The 18,034-nt window shown below is 48.8% G+C and overlaps 6 protein-coding genes across 6 annotated transcripts; all 6 read right to left on the reverse strand.

Moving 5' to 3' along the window:
* ABOM_011593 (uncharacterized protein) lies at window positions 1–468 on the reverse strand (the record flags this gene model as incomplete). The annotated part of the gene is made up of 4 exons (XM_022538721.1): window positions 1–68; window positions 142–248; window positions 305–377; window positions 446–468. Coding segments are annotated over 4 exons (271 nt in total), but the record flags the coding sequence as incomplete, so codon positions are not given.
* Window positions 469–986: 518 nt separating this feature from the next.
* Window positions 987–2,527, reverse strand: ABOM_011594 (Actin-1; the record flags this gene model as incomplete). The annotated part of the gene is made up of 6 exons (XM_022538722.1): window positions 987–1,216; window positions 1,333–2,030; window positions 2,103–2,127; window positions 2,179–2,234; window positions 2,349–2,385; window positions 2,521–2,527. 6 exons carry the CDS (start codon window positions 2,525–2,527, stop codon window positions 987–989), a joined length of 1,053 nt encoding a protein of 350 aa, XP_022383398.1.
* A 1,888-nt stretch (window positions 2,528–4,415) lies between these two features.
* On the reverse strand, window positions 4,416–5,370 carry ABOM_011595 (acylglycerol lipase; the record flags this gene model as incomplete). The annotated part of the gene is made up of 2 exons (XM_022538723.1): window positions 4,416–5,237; window positions 5,296–5,370. The coding sequence occupies 2 exons, from the start codon at window positions 5,368–5,370 to the stop codon at window positions 4,416–4,418; spliced, it is 897 nt and encodes a 298-aa protein (XP_022383397.1).
* A 741-nt stretch (window positions 5,371–6,111) lies between these two features.
* Window positions 6,112–6,699, reverse strand: ABOM_011596 (uncharacterized protein; the record flags this gene model as incomplete). Its single annotated transcript, XM_022538724.1, has 1 exon — window positions 6,112–6,699. The coding sequence occupies one exon, from the start codon at window positions 6,697–6,699 to the stop codon at window positions 6,112–6,114; it is 588 nt and encodes a 195-aa protein (XP_022383396.1).
* A 489-nt stretch (window positions 6,700–7,188) lies between these two features.
* On the reverse strand, window positions 7,189–8,958 carry ABOM_011597 (Zn(II)2Cys6 transcription factor domain-containing protein; the record flags this gene model as incomplete). The annotated part of the gene is made up of 4 exons (XM_022538725.1): window positions 7,189–7,947; window positions 8,002–8,142; window positions 8,199–8,846; window positions 8,899–8,958. The coding sequence occupies 4 exons, from the start codon at window positions 8,956–8,958 to the stop codon at window positions 7,189–7,191; spliced, it is 1,608 nt and encodes a 535-aa protein (XP_022383395.1).
* A 4,111-nt stretch (window positions 8,959–13,069) lies between these two features.
* On the reverse strand, window positions 13,070–15,482 carry ABOM_011598 (glycoside hydrolase family 55 protein; the record flags this gene model as incomplete). The annotated part of the gene is made up of 6 exons (XM_022538726.1): window positions 13,070–13,822; window positions 13,883–14,356; window positions 14,408–14,773; window positions 14,826–15,244; window positions 15,312–15,380; window positions 15,464–15,482. 6 exons carry the CDS (start codon window positions 15,480–15,482, stop codon window positions 13,070–13,072), a joined length of 2,100 nt encoding a protein of 699 aa, XP_022383401.1.
* Between the last annotated feature and the right edge of the window lie 2,552 nt (window positions 15,483–18,034).

Below are 18,034 nucleotides of genomic sequence, written 5' to 3' on the forward strand. Positions count from 1 at the left end.
CACCACCACCACCACCACCACCACCACCAGTAGATGCAATGCTGACCTTGATAACTCTACCATCAAACCTAGAGCACCATGAAAGGGCTTAGCTTCGATTTCAAAGATTGCAAAACATTATCCACTGGTAGGAAAACTTACTCCTCATTATCAAGCGCTTCAACTGCAGCCTCTGCCTCTTCTGGGCTGGAATATCTAACGAATGCAAACCCCCTGCTTCGGCCGGTTTCTCGGTCTCTAACCACCATCTACAGGGCATTAGTAACGAGCATCGGAGGTATAAAAACAAACCAGCCCAACATACACATTCTTCAATAGTACCGTATTCCTCGAACCTTTGCCTCAAGACGTGGTCGGATGTGTGCCAAGGAAGGCCGCTGTTATTCGGAGTTTGGGTTAGTTGAAGGCCGCTGGTCGAATATCTCGTTATGCGAAGAGAACTCACCCAACAAAAACTTTGGTAGACATGGTGAACAGGGACTATTAATCTGGCGTATATACTTGAATACAAGGGAAGTGAGTAGAAGGATTATCCAAGTTGTGAATCCAAATGATAGATGTTAAGGTGGGGAGGTATTTATCTATGGAGGGGCATCCTGCAGCTGCAGATCAAAGTTCAAAGTTCAGCTCAGCCGGCCCATAAACCATTCGTATATCAGTAGATCAACGCATAACATACTGTATTTGGCTACTGACGCGTTCGTTGCAAATCGTACTACGTATATTATTGGTCGAGGATTGCATTGTCTTGATCCACTTGGTACCACTCATTATCCGCCTTGACTGCAGTTCAGCTGGGCTACGCTAATAGCCGAGCTGAGGGCGGCTTTTAGGTCCGAAAGCCAGCTATGAGGGTATTGATACTGGGCACTACTGATTGTACGGGATTGGCATGTAGCTCTCAATCCGTGACACCCCATGCATTCTGTCATCTGTGCTTGCGCTCTTGGAATACAAATGACATTCCTTCAGCGGCGGTTGTTTTTTCAAAAGCACACCCTATGGACAATACCAGGACCGGATTCATCATATGCCTCCTTAGTTACCCAATGACTTTGGAATGTGGCTTTGACGCCAACATCGAACCTCCAATCCAGGCCGAGTACTCTCGCTCCGGGGGAGCGACAACGTTCACCTTCATAGTTGGCGGGCTGAGAGCGGCCAGGTCTTGGTGTAGTCGGTCCACTATACCAGGCAGCATTGAAGTGCCTCCAGACTAGAAGAGAAAAGAGGGAAAAGGCCAGTCAGTAAACCAAAGAACTCTTTTATCATAGCAGATGTTCCTGTTTCTTAAAAGACAAAGAGAGGAAGAAAAAAAAAAAAAAGGTATACATACCAGAACCACATTGCCATATAGCTCCCTCCGAATGTCAAGGTCGCACTTGAAGATAGAATTATACGCCTGCTCATGAATGCCAGGGGTGTTAAGACCAATCATGAACGGCCGGAAGAGGACTTCAGGGGCCCGGAATATCTCCGCTCCCATTTCTATCATTTGCCCATCAGGCAGCTCGTAGCTATGCTGAGCATTCCGCTGAGACTCCTGTTCGAAATCAAGTGCAACGGAGCAGTGCTTCTCTTTCATGTCCGCGAATATATCAGGACTGAGGGCATTTCCGCCCAATCGGTCCATGAGATATTTCGTTATCTCATCTCCGCCTACATCCATCCGAGAAATGGCATGGTACAATGCAGATCCCTCATAGACCGGGACACAGTCAGTGGAGCCATGGCCACAATCAACAGACAGACCAGTCGTACGACCGGATGCGTACAGAGCTAAGACAGCGTCAATCCCCAGATAAAATGCTGGGACTTTAAAAGTTTCAAACATAATCTGCGTGGTTTTCTCTCGGTTCTCCTTGGGGTTAAGCGAGCGCTCGGTCAAGAGAACCGGGTGCTCTTCCGGAGCAACTTGAAGCCCAGTGGCGAAGGTGTGGCTCCAGATCGTCTCCATATCATCCCAGTTGGTGATCAATCCACGCTTGATCGGGCCGGCACTATCGCCAACGTATGCGTTGTTCTCGAATCTGGAGCATGGAATATATCTCAGTCCATCGCATACCATGATGACAGATGGGGAAACAGCGGGATTTATTTACCCTCCATCATAGCCCACAATTGTCGCTATCCATTAGACTTAGCATTGGATTAAGCAAAAGCTTCAAACAAACTCACGGGAAACCGTGCGCGGGCCGTTATCACCAGCAAACCCGGCCTTGGTATACATTGTCCTACAGATTAGATCAGCTTGCGAGTTTAGTTCAATGTTGTCAAAGTAAAGGAGAATCTCGAATGCCAACTTTTAGAGAGAGAGAGAGAGAGAGAGAGGAAGTAGGGTAGAATACCCATTATCGATGACAATAGCAGCACCATCTTGAGAATCTGCAATTTGATCGCAGAATTAGCATAGCTGTTCTAAGACACCGAGGGGATAGGTAAGCTTTGTCTGCTTGAGAGCGTTATAGTGCAGAATCTATCGACCAAAAGACATAATAAATGGTATCTCCGAAAGCATACCCGTCATGTTTATAGAGGTAGGAGAACGCAAAATTCCCGGATTTTGAGACTGTATTGAAGCAGACACAGATTAGGGTCTCAAAAACCTTACGAGTAGCCTAGAGGGATCACTCCCATTTATAGTAAGTCAGTCCATATAGAGCTAAATGGTAGATTATGGGTAGCCCACCTTACTGGAGACATTAGGTTTAGCTTTCAGCTGGCCACGCTAATAGCCGAGCTGACCTTGGCTGACAATCGAAGAACCTTGATCGAAGATCCAAAGATCCAAGCGGGACGCTAATAGAGATTCTAGATAGGCTGATCATAATCGATTGGTTCGTGATACACCATGGGTTCCATAGGATTGACGTGGCCAGAAAGTCACTTTCTCTAGCGCTGAAGCGATTCAAAGCAAGACAAGCACCACGATCCACCAGAAAGGCGAATGGAAGAACGTGGCTATAAAGAGCCCAACCCCCTCGATCTATCACCCAAGCCCAAACGAGTCCTGTTGTCCCTTTATCCTAGCATCCTACACAGGTATACACTCAAGATGAGCTGGCAAGGTACTGGGCTATATCATTTTGGCTATATGATACAATTCCTAATGTCTTTTTCTCTTCAGCGTATGTCGACGTCTCTCTTGTACAGAGTGGTCAAGTCGACAAAGCCGCTATATTTTCAAGCGCAGGTGACAGTGCATGGGCAACGAGCCCCGGTTTCAGAGTACGTACTTCCTGTCAAGCGATGGCTTCAATGACTAATGTGGGGGGAAACGAATCCAAAGGCTCAGCCCGAGGAGGTGGAGAGCCTTATAACGGGGTTTAGCGATGCGAGTTCTCTACATTCTCATGGGGTTTATCTCGATGGGCAGAAGTATCAGGTGATCAGGGCAAACAAAAGAACGATTTATGGCAGCAGGGTAGGTTCCCACGGTCTATATGATTAAGATAATCCATTGAAAAGATATCGGTCTAGGAGGCGGAGGGCGTGTATGTGGTCAAGACGAAGCAGGCTCTTATAGTGGCGCATATCCCCCGGGGGGGCGCCTTGTTATACAACCAACTGGTCGACCAAGTCTTGGTGAGAGAGGGTTCCTGCGCAAGGCCTGCGTCTGAGAGCGCGGCAACTGGTATTAAATGGTGGGTAAGCGATCTAACCTGCATGAATGGATGGGGACAGACACCCAGAGTAGATAGTATAACCACTGACTAGTGACCACAAGGGCCAAAGTGTAACAGGATCGCCATATCTGCGTGTGCATGATTAGGCCACTGGGGAACAAACATGCAGCCCTACTAATGGCAGACGTTACTTATCCAACGAAGATCGCTCGGCAAGTCTATCGACGGAATACTGGAGCAGAAAAATGAAAAACAAAAATAAATGCTTCCGATGCGGGGAATCGAACCCCGAGCTGCTGTGTGAGAGACAGCGATGTTAGCCATTACACCACATCGGATGTTGTTGAGGAAATTCATTTTATTTAGCTATATAATTCAAAACATGTCTTCCATTCCTTATCTTCCAACTAAACAAGTTTTTTGATATACTCTACCACCTGCTATGATAGAGACTAGAAGTACTACATGCTTCCAGATACATACGCTCAGTTGTAACCTTTCTAACTGGTACAAAGTGTCTTCTTCGCAGCTTGAGCCGTGAACCAACCAACACTCTCTACTATACCAGTGGCTTGCATCGTTATATATATATTAACTCTGTTGGGTGCTCATATTCACAACACACCACACCAAAGACTGTATGCGGACCGTAGTAACCGACTGGAGTATAGTTACTAGAGAGAAGCAACTCTTGATCGATTGTTCGGGAGAGAAATAAGCGCATGAAAATCATTAAACAAATTCCTAGGAGCTATAAAACCGAAGATGCCTCTTTGAACATGCCAACATCTACACTCGTGCAAGAATCCATTCCGCAATATCATCAGCAAACTCTTGCCTATTCTCCGGCAGGTCCGCATGAAGCACATGGCTCCAGCCTTCATAAGACTTGAACTTCCGGTCCGCGACCTTGCCGGTCTGTGCATCAAACCAGTGCTTACTCGCATCGTGGCTGGTGACCTGGTCCCCGGTGCCATGGGCCACATAGACAGACCGAACCCCATCATTCAGCTGGAGTTTGCCAGAAGTCAAGTCAGCAGCACGGTCGAGCATGTTTGCAAACATCTCCAGCGTGCCAACACAAGGGTTTAGCGGGTCATCCTTCAGTAATTGCTGCACAGCCGGGTCCCGCACGATCGTTTCGACCTTCATCGGTTGGGTAATCTGGAAGCGCGGCAATAGTTTACCGGCCAACCGACCGAGAGTGACAGTGATGACGCTCGGTTTCTGCTCCGCATCGAGACCGATAAACGGTGCTTCGAGCATGATCCCCCCCAGGCGGGAAACAAGACCCTGATACTTGGGCGTTGAGGCTAACGTCGCGACTAGTCCACCGCCCATTGAGTGACCCATCACGAACACGGGAACAGACGGTGTCGCTTCGAGTTGGACCTCGATGAATGCTGCAAGATCGGCCAGGATGGCAGCGGTCGGGCCCGTGTTCCCGCGGTCGGCCTTGGTTTTGGCCGTCCGGCCCCAACCGCGCTGGTCGATTCCTGTGCAGAAGATCCCACGGCGGGCTAGAGATGGAAACAGATCAAACGTGTTGTTGATATGGTCGCTAAAACCATGGAAATGGACCAGGCGGGCTACAGGGGCAGCGCTACTCGGCTATACATGGGGATTAGTACTGTGCCAAGAATACCGTCAACGGAGACTCTGAACTTACTGCCCATGTCTTCTGGTAGACGGACAATCCGTCGGGGAGTTGGAACTGGGTCTCGGTGATGTCGATGTCGGCCATGGAGAAGGATATTGCACGGAGGTGTAAGGTGGAAGTTGGATTGAAGATGAATGGTTTTATGGGTTTCCCAATCCGAATCCCTCGCGATCGGCGCGTGATGGATTAGTGATCCTCTCTTGGCTTTCACCTGTCAGATTATTCGACGCTTCTCCAGCATCTGATATTTATGTATCCATCCCAGAAGCTGGTTAGCCCAACAATCCAAAACATTGATCACCTTTTCAATACGAACCAGCTAGCAAAACGACTTGATTATACCAAGGTAGAAACGGCGTAACTACAATTGGCACCTTTTGTAAAGCCTACGAAGGCGTCAAGCCACCTGGATAAAGTTGCTTTTATCAACTATCTCGCTGAGCTGCTTCTAGCTTATTCCACCGATGGCGCTATGATCGTGATCGATAGGGTTAAAGCTGGGCTGCAGTGCCAGGAGCCGAACAGACTACTTGATCGTTTGCCGGACCAGCATTCATATAGGGCTCCCGGAGACGAGACCCTAATAGCGGAAATGTAGAGGACCATCACCCCAGAAACACCATCTGACCTTGGCCTCAGTCCAACAGTATTGAATTCCTTTACATAAAACATATAATACAAAAGTGGGGTATTTCAGTTCCATATATGCACGACAATCGACATATACATATCAACGCCAACCAAGCCCTAAAGTCATCCTATGGCATACCATCCCTGACCAACTTCAATAAAAGTAATCCGACAGATCCTCAACAGAATACGATCTCAAGCCTTGTCCTCGCTCCTCTCCCTCTCCTTCTCCTTCTTCAATTCCATCCCAAACTTCTCTCCCAGCACATTTCCCACCCAAGCTTCAACCTCATCTTCCAGCTCCTTATCCACCTTCGTCACATCTCCACCATCACTATAAAACCCCCTCCTCACAAACCTCCTCATATCATCAACCCCATTGATATCCAGCGCACACAGGATTCCCCCAGTGCCCGCCATGCCCAGGGAAAGCACATTCAGCGTCGCCAGATTCAGCGCCTCAAAGGCTTCCGCACCACCGCTGACGTCGGGCTTGTGGTAGAGGGAGGATGTATAGAAAGGTGGGACGGAAGCGAGATAGCGTCTGTTTAAGGAGCGGCGGGTGGTCCAGAGCGAGAAGGCGAAGAACGTAAGGCCGCCCAGGAGAAGTTTGTATTTGGTTTGGGGGTTGATGAATTTCAATTCGGGCTCGGATTCAGGTCTTTGGTTTTGGGATTGTGGTTGGGATTGGCTAATTTGTGTTGTTGTTGTGGGCTGTGAGGTTGCTTGGTCTGATGGGGTTTCGGGGGTTTGGGGAGGACCCCGGCGGAAGAAGGAGAACATGTTGTTGTAGTAAAATGGTAATCAGAAGGAGGTTCTTTGCGTTGGTGACAGTAGAGATGCCGATTGGTAGGGGTTGTGGTCTTGGTGTGCTTGGGTTCAGGAGCTCTGCGAGGGGAAAATGAGGCGGATGGATCGGAGATCTGAAGCTAAGATGCGGAGTTCGTGATATTGCATGGGTCATGTGACTTATGCCTTAGGCAGGAAAATTGTTGCTGCTGGAACCGTCTGGAAACACTTTGTGAGTCATCCGGTGCGATATCTCTCGTGGACAATCCCGAGCTGTGTTTCATTATCGTGATATGTGCATTGTAATCTGGTGGCTATAATACAAAACCGTAGCATGCCCCAAATGCGGTAGGTCAAGGCGCCCGGCGGTCACCTCATGTAATCATATCTATAAGAAAAAGCGACAAATGATGTGCTGGGCATAGCCCTCCAATATATACCAGTGCCAAACGCTGAAGCCGATGGAAAAATCATCCCAGCGTATCATATAACCCGGGATTCGAATGTGTAGATTCGCCAGATTCTATGCATCTGGCTCTTAACCCAAGTCTGCTGCTCCTCAGGCAAGCACAGGTCAGGCGAGCAGAGATACTCAAGTTCGGACCGAATTAACCACCCGCCAAGAAGGGGAGCCGTCTGTTGATGGGCCGAAGTCACCCGGCGCTCCTCAGCCTCGGGATACTCAACCTTGGAGGGGTCCAGATGAACTGACATTGTCTGGCTGCCTAGGAAGAAGGGGACTGCAGCGCAAATATCGGTGGCCATTTCTCTAATAGTAGATATCACTGCTTCAACCCTGTCAGGAGTGCCAAGGTTCGGGAGCAGACGGAGACAGTTGAGGATGATGCTTTGGACAACAATCCGAGATTCTCGATAGGTATTCCATGTGCTCCCTATCCACATCTCTGTATAACAATCACACCTGTTTTTGAACATACCTGCCTCTCGGACCGATTGGGGTACCATGGTTGCCGGAACTGGGGCCCAATGTTGGGGAAGAGCCCATGTCCAGGCATAAAGTTTATTGTCGAGAATCATGGCCATGGAATATATGCGACTGATTTCATCTGCGCCGTACAGTTCCGGTTGTGATGCGAACTTATCCCACACCTGTCTAAGATCTACTAACTCAGTTGCGGCCGCTGTCAGCTGTGATGATGCAGACTGGGGTATTGGGGCTGCCATAGGCCACACGTCTGGTATTTCGATGGTCGGATAAGCCGGTATCGTCGAGGCTTTAATCTAGAACAAGCTATCAGCAACAGGGCCTGTGGATTTTCGGAGTTCCGAACAGACAATTTGACATTGTATTGAGTTTGTTACTATTTGCGAATTAGTGTCCTCACTTTGTGGCATGTAGCCGCTGTTGACTAAAGCAATTGCCCCTTGCAGATGAGTTTTTGCTGCAATTCTGTGCTCTTTGACAGCAGAAAACTCCTAACACCATCATTAATCCTAAGCATCGGATAGGCATAGAATCTCCCCAGACTCACCTCATAGACAGAAAGCAAAAGAACTGCCATTATCGTCTCGACCACGTTTTCACCAAGGTTGCCCTGCAAGGCTACCCTTGTATTTGATAAAGCTCTCACGAAGAACTGCTCCGCCAAGTGGAGGAATGAACGATTCCCTGTCCAGGCAGAGACAGAGAACAATGACACAGCCAGTGTACCCAGATATAAAGGAGTTCCAGGCCGAGCATTGAAGTATCGATCGGGCAAAAGCTCCATAAACCCGATCCGAATGAGAGGGTCTCTTGGCTGATGAAGATAGGAATTGAAGAACAAAGAGGTAACTGTACTCTCCAAGGGTAGGTACAAACTACTGGGAAGACTAGGGCTTAGAGCTCTCACAGCGTTAACGGAGACGGGCGAATTTTCCACCTCTGGGGAGTTCAGGAATGATGTAGCGGATGCAGTGGAAGGCGACGTGGTCGTCTCCGACACCGTCAATGGAGAAGATGGCTCCTTCGAACCCTTTTTGCATATTGTGGTATTAACTGCCTTGGCCTTAGAAACATTACTTTTCTTGCGCTGGAAGGCCGTTCGATCTCTTAGCATCACATCGAGCGGGTGCGGATATCCGGGACAGGTCCGGCCGGTCCGGACACAGGCCTTACAGTGAGGACGAGCTTCGTCGCACTGCAGCCATTAGCACGATGCCAAATCCCAGATATGCACACACACTACATACCTTAATATGTCTAGATCGACAATTTTGACAGCCCGTGCTAGGTTTCCCACGGTAAACCATGATGACAGCACTATGTAATTTTGCTCATGTGTGGATATCAAAGCAGGCGATAAGGAGATTAGGCTTTAGTAATTATGGATTCGCTGCATTGATCCTGTAGTATGTACAACACGCCAATCCCTCAGCGAAGCCGTTCATCGAGACGCTAATCAACAAGGTGTTTTGACAATCGACACGAGCGATACTTGAATATAAAGTAAGCTGGAGCCTAGAACCATTGACAGAAGTAGAAGTAGTAGTCATATCGTCCAAGAAACGGGGCAAGAGTCTCGGCCCAAAGTGGCTTAGCTGATAGCTCACGTGGCAGATGAGTCAGGAATCCGTTATCTTATCGGCGAGATAATCAAATGACATCACTCTGTCTAAACATGTAAAAAGGAAACGACTATTATATCTGAGCTATGGACACACAGAATGTTCTTCTTTTTAGGGATCTCAAAACACAAATGGGAATCAACAAAAATCATCAGCATATCTCATTATCGATCATTACCTTCCTCCATCATGTCAAACGTAAACCGAAAATTCATATCACCCATATTGAATCATACAATCATAAAATCATTGAACCATACGCCATCTAAATGCTGTGCGAATCCTGGTTTCTTGGAGAACGCCAAGTCGAGTGCACCACGCAACCTGTGAACACAGTGGACATCTCTCCGGACCGTAGGGAGTTGCGAAGAGAAACAAGTCCCAAGAACGCCGGCTATCATTTCATCGACCCCGTTGTAATCAACATGTCTGCCCGACCCGGCCGATGAAAGCGATCAATGCCAAGATGTTCTTTGCCATCACGCCCTACATAGATTCCAAAGCCATACATAGGATAATCCCTGTCTCCAGGGGGTGCCATGACGAGTCGCGTAACAAGATCAGCTTTGCTCCGAGGCTCACGGAGTATCTTATCCGAGAGCAAAGGGCTCTGGTAGAGAAAGCTTATCTGATCGGCGAGCGTGGTAATATCATGAGGCAGGTAGCGGCGGCGACCGGGCCAGATACACAAGAACGACACTGTGTATAATGCGCAAAACGCAACCATGGCGTAGAATGCCGGCATCAGAGCGGCAATGCGTATTTCGCTTTGCGAAGGGTAGTTGAGAGCGATAAAGACACCACCAGCCAAGATAGGGATAGCAGCCGAGGCAATGCTCATGAAGGAGATCCAGGCTACCTTATAGTGTTTGTTGAGGATAGCCAGTACTGTCACATGGAAGGGGAGGCACGACGGATAAGACAACAGCAAGCTTTGATCGGCCGGTGCACCCTCCGGGGAAGAGAGCGAGACAAATGGCTGCAGGGCACGGAAATACACATCAATAGGCTGCCACGCGAGGAAAAGGACGTTCCCGATGAGTGCTGGGATGAAGCTGTACAAGAAGTTTGACGAGGAAAAGGACTTAGGCGACGGGAGTGTGGGAAGCCGTGGTGGGAAGCCCCCTTTAATAGCGTCATGGATAAAGCTGACCAGCACGAAAGCAATAAAAAGTGCACCGATAGTAACTGTCCATGCGACAATAAAAGTGTCTCGAAGAAACCATGGAGTCCACCGGTAACGAACAGATGGCGAGTATATGTGCTCATCGAAGCCATACTTCCCCTCTCCGATTTGCTGCTCTATATCGTAGGAAACCCTGGATAACCCGTATGGTTGCTTCTCGCGGCTCTTTTCGCTGAGGTGGAGAGACGGGTTTCCTAGCGGCGCTGCAACCTCACCGATACCATAGAACGTCGCATCCCGGTTGGATAATTGCCAATAACCCAGCCGAAGCATTCTAGGGTTGAGCGAATCGCCTACATCGGGCAATATTTCGGATTGCTCAAAATCCCGCAAGATATTGGACCGCTGAATGATCGAGACCAGATCAGCCAGGCTGATTGGATCCCACATTAGTCCCGACCAAGTGCGAACAAAGCGAAACATCAGTAAAACCAATCCAACGGTCAGCAGTCCGTACATCGCTACCAGTGTCCAGCCAACATCCTGCACAGCAGCCCAACGCCATGTCCCTTGCCCATCGACGATGAACCACTTTGCTTGGAAAAAGCAACTTAGCAGTGGCAACGCGATCAAATTCGAGAGCCATATTAAGACCAAAGAGAACCCAACCAACGGTTCTCCATGTCGAAACTGCGAAAAGTCTGGAACTAGAAAGTTCCGCGATAGAATCGGTAAGCGATGCAACACTTGACCTAGCTTCCTTTCCGAGGCCATGATCGCAAATGGCATTGTGCGATATACTGCTGCCTGGATAACGAAAGTCCAAACCGTGATAATGACAGCCAAAATTTGCGGGAGAAATTGAGCGACGAAGTACCGCCCACCCCCTTGGCCATCATAATCCCAGAAGCCCTGGTGTCTCTGAGACCACACATTGCAAAAGATAATACCAGCGATCATGAGCAAAGAGCAGAGGATGACCACAATCAGAGCCCACGGCCGTAACACAAACGGCACGTAGTTGAGGCGTGGATAGAGCAAGCTATCTTTGGGAGGCTCGACTGCGATAAAGGCTTCCGGTTCCACCGAATCCTGATGGGACCTGTCGACCGGCTCTGGTGAGGGATGCTGCAACAGCGGCTGCTGGGCGGGAGGCGTATGATTCGATTCAGGTGAGCGGATGAAATACCCCAATCCTTCGTCCCAAATGAGCCGCTCAGCCGGATAATCCTCGCTTGCAACTGAGCTCGGCCTTCGCAAACCATGAGAATCTTCTTCGCGCGTAAGTTGGTTAATAGCAAATCGGATGTATGGAACGTCATCCATGCCGGGTGTGGGAGGAGGTCCCGCATAGCTGTCACTAGGGACCTGGCGACTGGTGCTCTCGGTCATTGGACTCATGTAAACTTCTCTGTCTTGCACGGAGCGAACAGTATTCGCGGCAGGCGATGGCGCATTTTTGTTATCGTTTGGCATCCTCACTAGCCGCTCTAGGCGGGAGGTTGATCCAACCATGGGTGGGCCTAGATGCGTTCTCGAGATGGCGGGGGATGAAGTGTGAGACACAGGGTGGGACATCGGCGTGGCATACCTCACAACGGTAGCGTGACTGCCGTTGCTCGGAGACCTCGAACTGGAAGTGCGATCTGAAAAAGAATAGTAGTCGTCCGAAGCGGCAACCGACTGTTGATCCTCGGAACGCAGGACTTGCGGCCTATTTGCTACAAGGAATCAGCATCAGAACTTTCGGTCGGTCGGACTGGCCATGAGATGGGGAATGCGAATTCTAAATTGTACTTACAGCTGACGGTCCTCAGACTTACATTCCCGGACCCCGAAGCAAGCATGACGGCTCAATTGCAGCGAATGATAGGTGATGGGCATTCCCAAGGCGCAGGTATTGAACCTCTGAGTGAGATATCAAGTGTCGATAATTTCAGTCAAGACGCAAGGGCGAAATAGCCCGAGGTTGTCAAGCGACGGACATCGCTGCTGTCCATCGTGAGGTGGTTGGGTTGAGTCGGGCTGGTTGGTCGGGAAACCCCCAGCCACCTTCGGGGTCCCAGCCACCGGTCGCTTGAAGCTCGATCGATCTGGTTAGAATTTGTCTTCAACATGGCTTCATATTATTGGTGTTGAGAACCTGTCAGGAAGGGGTGAAAAGCAACATGGTTGGACAAGGCATCACACCTTGCATGAGTGTGTTGGCATGGAACAGAGGACGGGAAGTAGTTCAGGTACCATCACTAGCAGTACTAGTATGGAGTAGTAGGGGTTGGTTTGCGGCCCGAACCAGTGGACAATGCTCATAGGGCACAAGCACAACATGTGATTTCTTTGCCCCAGCGGGTGCCGATTACTCTCAGGAGATAGAGTGAGCGACTATATTCTTGGTTGGTCTTTGACCCGTCAATTGATTTAGCAACGTTCTTCTCTTCTGTTCTAGGATGCAGAAATGACTTTTCAAAACCATGCGCCCATAGGAAATGTGTAAACTAGCGTAAATGCAAGGACATAATGAGATGCAAGGATATGTCGAGTGTGCACGCAGCCGCTGTACGTACGTGACAATCTATCTATATAAGGACTGGTTCTCTTATCATTGACCAGAATGATAAAACCTGTATATATATGCCACTCCCCCTTTTATCTTCCTCCTCGTGGGCTTCCTCACGTTTTGTACAAGAAAGCTGCAATGACTCCGCCCCAACCACCAGCGTTGTCATCTTCCTTTGCGATCGTCGTCGAGCCTTCCAGAATCATATTTTCCGTGCTCTTGGTGTTCGTGCCATACAAGTACAGCGCAGATGATTCAATAATTTGGACTGCGTTCTTTTGACACTTGCCGTTGCAGCCGCCATTGTTGTTAAAGAATGCCCAGTTGCAGCCTCCATAGAGGAAGAGGTTTGATGCACCATTGATCCGCTCGAATAGCGCCATCCGGCAGGTCGCATCGTCCCCAGCGCACCATGAAAAGTCCGGATCACTTGCACTCAGGTAGTTCCCCCATGGAGCTGGTGCGAGTGTGCCTCCTACACCTTGCCAGTATGGGGTTTCGCTCTGCTGCATGGTGGCAAGAACATTGTGTGCGTGCTCGAAATTATATTGATAGAGAGTGTGGTGTTCAAAGCCGGTGCCGATAAGCCATGTGGCGGCAGTTGCTTCGACCAAAAGACCCCTGCCAGTGGATATGGTCTGCGAACTGGATCCATCGAGATCGTGATCTGCCGTCCACCCCCACATGTTCTCGATGTAAGCAGACGAAGTACTCGTCAGATGGAGTAGTCCGTAAGCGGCTTTACAGTTGTCAGGCGAGCTGGTACAATCACTGTGGACCCTACTGCCGACTCCACCTCCGATACGGAAATGTACATTCCAGAATCCTACGTCTCCTTGGCTCTTTCCGGCGATGTTAACCTCCACCTAAGGGAGGAGGACTTGTTAGTAAATGGCGCATAGATTTTGAAATAGTGGAGAACTCACTAATTGGCAGCCTGGCAAAATGTCTCCAACGGTAAGGAGCATGTCACTGATCTGCGCGACCCCAATATCTCCCGGGTATCCTACCCGGATCATAACGCGAACATAAGCTTCATCCTTGAAGTTATTCCCGACCGCGCTGATAGTCGAAGCGAACGCATCCCCAATAATTCGCGTACCGCCAGGGATGAAGATTGTATCCGTAACGATATAGGTACCCGCAGGGAAGTATATCAGTTTGCAGTCCCTATTCTCGGCCAGGATTCTATTGATGTTTGTCGTGTCATCTGTCTGGCCATCTCCATAGACAGGGGTAGAGGACACAGACTTGATATTCAGAACCTCGCTTGGTTTGTAGTCCTGGTAAGTCGGTGGCGAAGCCGTGTAATACTTATTTCCCGAGACCAGAGACGAAGCCCGGTTGGTTACGACAATCCTCCCTTCAACACGCTCTTTGCTGAAGCTTCCAGAATTGTACTGCCGTGACCAGTTAGAAGTTGATGCTTTCTATCGGCAAGAGTTGCTTACCAGAGTTCCATGGACCCAGGTGTCCGCTACACCTCCTGTGAGCACAGCGTTGCCTCCCAGACGAACAGTCACTCCGGAACTCTGAACATTCTCCAAGACAATTGCGTTCCCTGCACCACCCGAGTCATTGGAGGTGATGAAGGTGTCTAGGTTTGAGGCGCTGGAGTCGATCACGGTCAAGGAGCCCGACGTCTCACTCGCATTAATACCTATGCTCCCCTGTTCGAAACGACATCCTAAGAAGATAATATCGGTGGCCCCTGCAACTACCCCGATAGTTGTCCCAGTGAAAGTGAGATTTTTGAAAACCCATTGCTGCCCGCTCAGCTTCATCCCGATATTACCACCACTGAACGATAGGTCATTCTGCGTGCTGTCAGGACCACATGCTGATAGTCAGTTTGCAAGTAGGTCTTACCACAATGATATTACTATTATAATCATACTGCGTCGTCAACCCGGTATGTTTGCTGCCCGTGGGCATATGGAACGCGACATTGGTGAGTTGTGTTGCTTGGCTAACAGTCCAGTCAAGGAGGCTCAGGGACTTAGCCGAATCGACCCCGGTCGAGTCTAGGACAATATTCTTAATGCCAATGTAGAAGTTGTTTGTCCCCTCGTGATTAGGATCCTTGGCGTAAACGATGTGGTCCAGAGAATACCCAGAAGCGGCTTTCAAAACGGGTGGGTTTGTCGGGTCACCGAGCAACACAGTTCCTGTGTAGAGTTGGAGAGAGGTTTGCAAAAGATATGTACCTCCCGGAAGATACACTACAGCTGGTTGTCCCGTCGTGCCCATAGATTTGGAATTCCGAGAAGGCCCGTTTGATGCCCCCGCTGCCAGTACACTTCACCCTCAGCAATTGTCCTCGTCCAAAATACATTCCTGGTAAGTGGTGCATACCTTCAATGGCCCTCTGTATGGCAGGTGCAGCATCTTGTATTCCTGTGCTGTCGGCGTTATAATCACTCACTACGTTCCGAAAAACCTTGTAGCTGTCTTTATAGTCCGAACTCAAAAACGATGATTGGTCTTTATGCTCGGTCTTCTCATACCAATACCCAGATGAGCCATTAATAGCCGAGCAAGTAGCCGAACTGGCAATGGGCGCATGAGTCACGGGTGCAGTGTTAAGATGTCTCCAAGGTTCCGCTGTGTCGTTTTTTGTAGGAAACGGTATTCCCCTATCATAGTGAACCGTTAAAAGCTTGAGAGGGCACAGCTGGGGGCACACCGAACTCACTTCGGATGAGGGACCCAGTCTAGCGGCGGGAAGAAAGATATAGCATTTCCCACAGGTTTCATCAAGTTATGGATCAAGTCCTCAATCCCGACTGCCCAGGCGTGTGTAATCAGAAGCCATAAGGAAAATATTCGAATTACAGAGGAAAACGCCATTATGCAATTCTTCTTCACCAAAAAAATAAAAAAACCATGTAAAAAATTAATCAAGAAAAGAGGATAAGAAAGAAGGGCGAGAAGTGAAATAGACCATCCACCCAGGTCAGCAAATGCAACTCCTGGCCGTGTATATCCCCGTGTGAGCAATTAAGAGTCTCACGAAAAGCAGGAAGAGACTCATGTCAGGCAATCCAGAGCTTCAACTGCTTTTTAGTATTTATGTATTCTATTTTTTACCGTCAGATTTGCCGTGCATACTTGAGTTCGGTGATCAACGTGACAGTGAGACACACTTATCACCATCGCGACGCACGCCATGAATGGAATTCTTCGACCTGCAGAGACTGGGTCCCGATTCGTAAGTCGGTGCCTTTTGCCGAATAACTGACTCAACTCTATCGAACTCCAATAAATTCCGCAAGATTCGAGTTAGTTTATTCGCCTTCTGTCGCGTCGTACATGTCAATGCCACATATGTACAATCGGGGTAGGCGCGGCAGCACCCAACCTCCGAGTCACATCAAACTCTAGAATTGATCGAATAAGGATTAATCAAGCCAGGGAGATATTAAATCCATAGTATGGCTTTTGGATGTGAGATCCATACTCCAGACCAGGGTTTGCCATCGTGATTCCTTGCCGCCGCCAAACATACCGGAAGATGGGGATATGTAAACAAGGGAGACCGCAATTGCAAAGCCGGATGACGAAGATGCTCCACGTGCGACATACTTGCTTTTGTTTCTCTCTCTTCTCTTTTTTTTTATCTTTCGATTTCTTCCATGTCTTCAGCTCAGAATGCCCTGATTATTGACACGGTGTTTGGATTGATATCTAGTTCTTGTTACAACAAGCAAGACCGTCGCGGCTCCAGCGGCTCTACTGAAGGCCAAGACAACAGAACAAACTTCATCCCTGTCTTGACAACCCTCGATATTGTCAAAGTGGCTGAACCCCTGACGAAGGCAAGGATCAAAGGAAATAATTAAATAAGATAAATAATCCAGTTGATAAAAAAAAGAAAGACAGAAAGAAAGAAGTTGAAATTCTTCCCGACGTGCGATTCCAGTGCTGAGGAAAGTTCTGTGATCTAGAACCTTGCCGGCTTCTGAGCATATAGTTCGCGTTTCGAAGCAGTAATGGTGCATGCTTGCATTTTATTGTCTAGATCGGGATTAGGTTCTATTGGTACTGCTCGGCGATGTCTATCAGACTCTCCCGGAACTCAACCCATGCGTGGAACCACCCCGATACCTTGGGACTCGAGTAATGTGGCCTGAGCACGAAGATCAAGCAAGGTACCTCGAGATATATCGACGGACGTTGAAGGTGTGTTAAGGTTATCAGGGGAGTAATCCCTCCCATTCATCCTGCATAGAGATTCACACCCAATTAGGGCAGCAAGAGGATCGCCAATGTCTATATGTCAAACAATTAAGTACTGGGTAACCCTCTGACGAGGCAACATATGGCGTAGTAAAAACTGCACGACAATAATGTTGTATTCAAGGGTCCCAAGGGCGGGGCAACAAGTGGTTGATCCTTGCCCACTAGAATTAGTATACTCCGTACTCCGTACATCAAAGTGCTATAGACTGATCGTAAGCGAAGCCATCGCATTGTTAGCGAGGATTGCACTTCTTTATCCCCTCCCCTTTTTCTTTCAACATAATTTCCAAAGGAAAATGCCGCGAAAGCTGTGGTATGCTAAGAGCTTGTAAATGCAATGCTGATGAGAGACCACCCCTATCTAAATCATCACAATGATCTGATGACCGACCTGGAGTACTTTTGACTCGGCGGGTGGGCTCTGGGCTCTGGACTCAGTGCAAAAAGTGGAGGCGGCATCGAGACCGCCTCCACTGAGGTACGTAAAGGTGGTTTGTACCTGAAAATCCTGAGCCATCGACGGGTGAGTGCTACGTATCTTAAAAAGCTCGCTAGTGACTGGGTATGAGGGTACACGCAGAGTTCCATCAGGAACCTGTACTGGGCACTTTCATCCCGTGTGGTCCACTAGGCTTGAAAGCTAGATCTTGCCCGAATAATCTTGAACGGTCAACGATAGGATCAGTGAAGTGGGTAGGAAAAGTGTCCTTTAATAAAATATCCGACCTTTGGATGCGCTAAATTTGCTGGTCCACCCCTGAATCCTGATCACAACAGCGATAAACTCAAAGAGACAGCTTTGGAACGATGCGTAAAACGCTTCGGCGGGACTGATA

Source organism: Aspergillus bombycis (genome assembly GCF_001792695.1).
Source record: "Aspergillus bombycis strain NRRL26010 chromosome Unknown contig00185, whole genome shotgun sequence".
NCBI classification, from domain to species: domain Eukaryota; kingdom Fungi; phylum Ascomycota; class Eurotiomycetes; order Eurotiales; family Aspergillaceae; genus Aspergillus; species Aspergillus bombycis.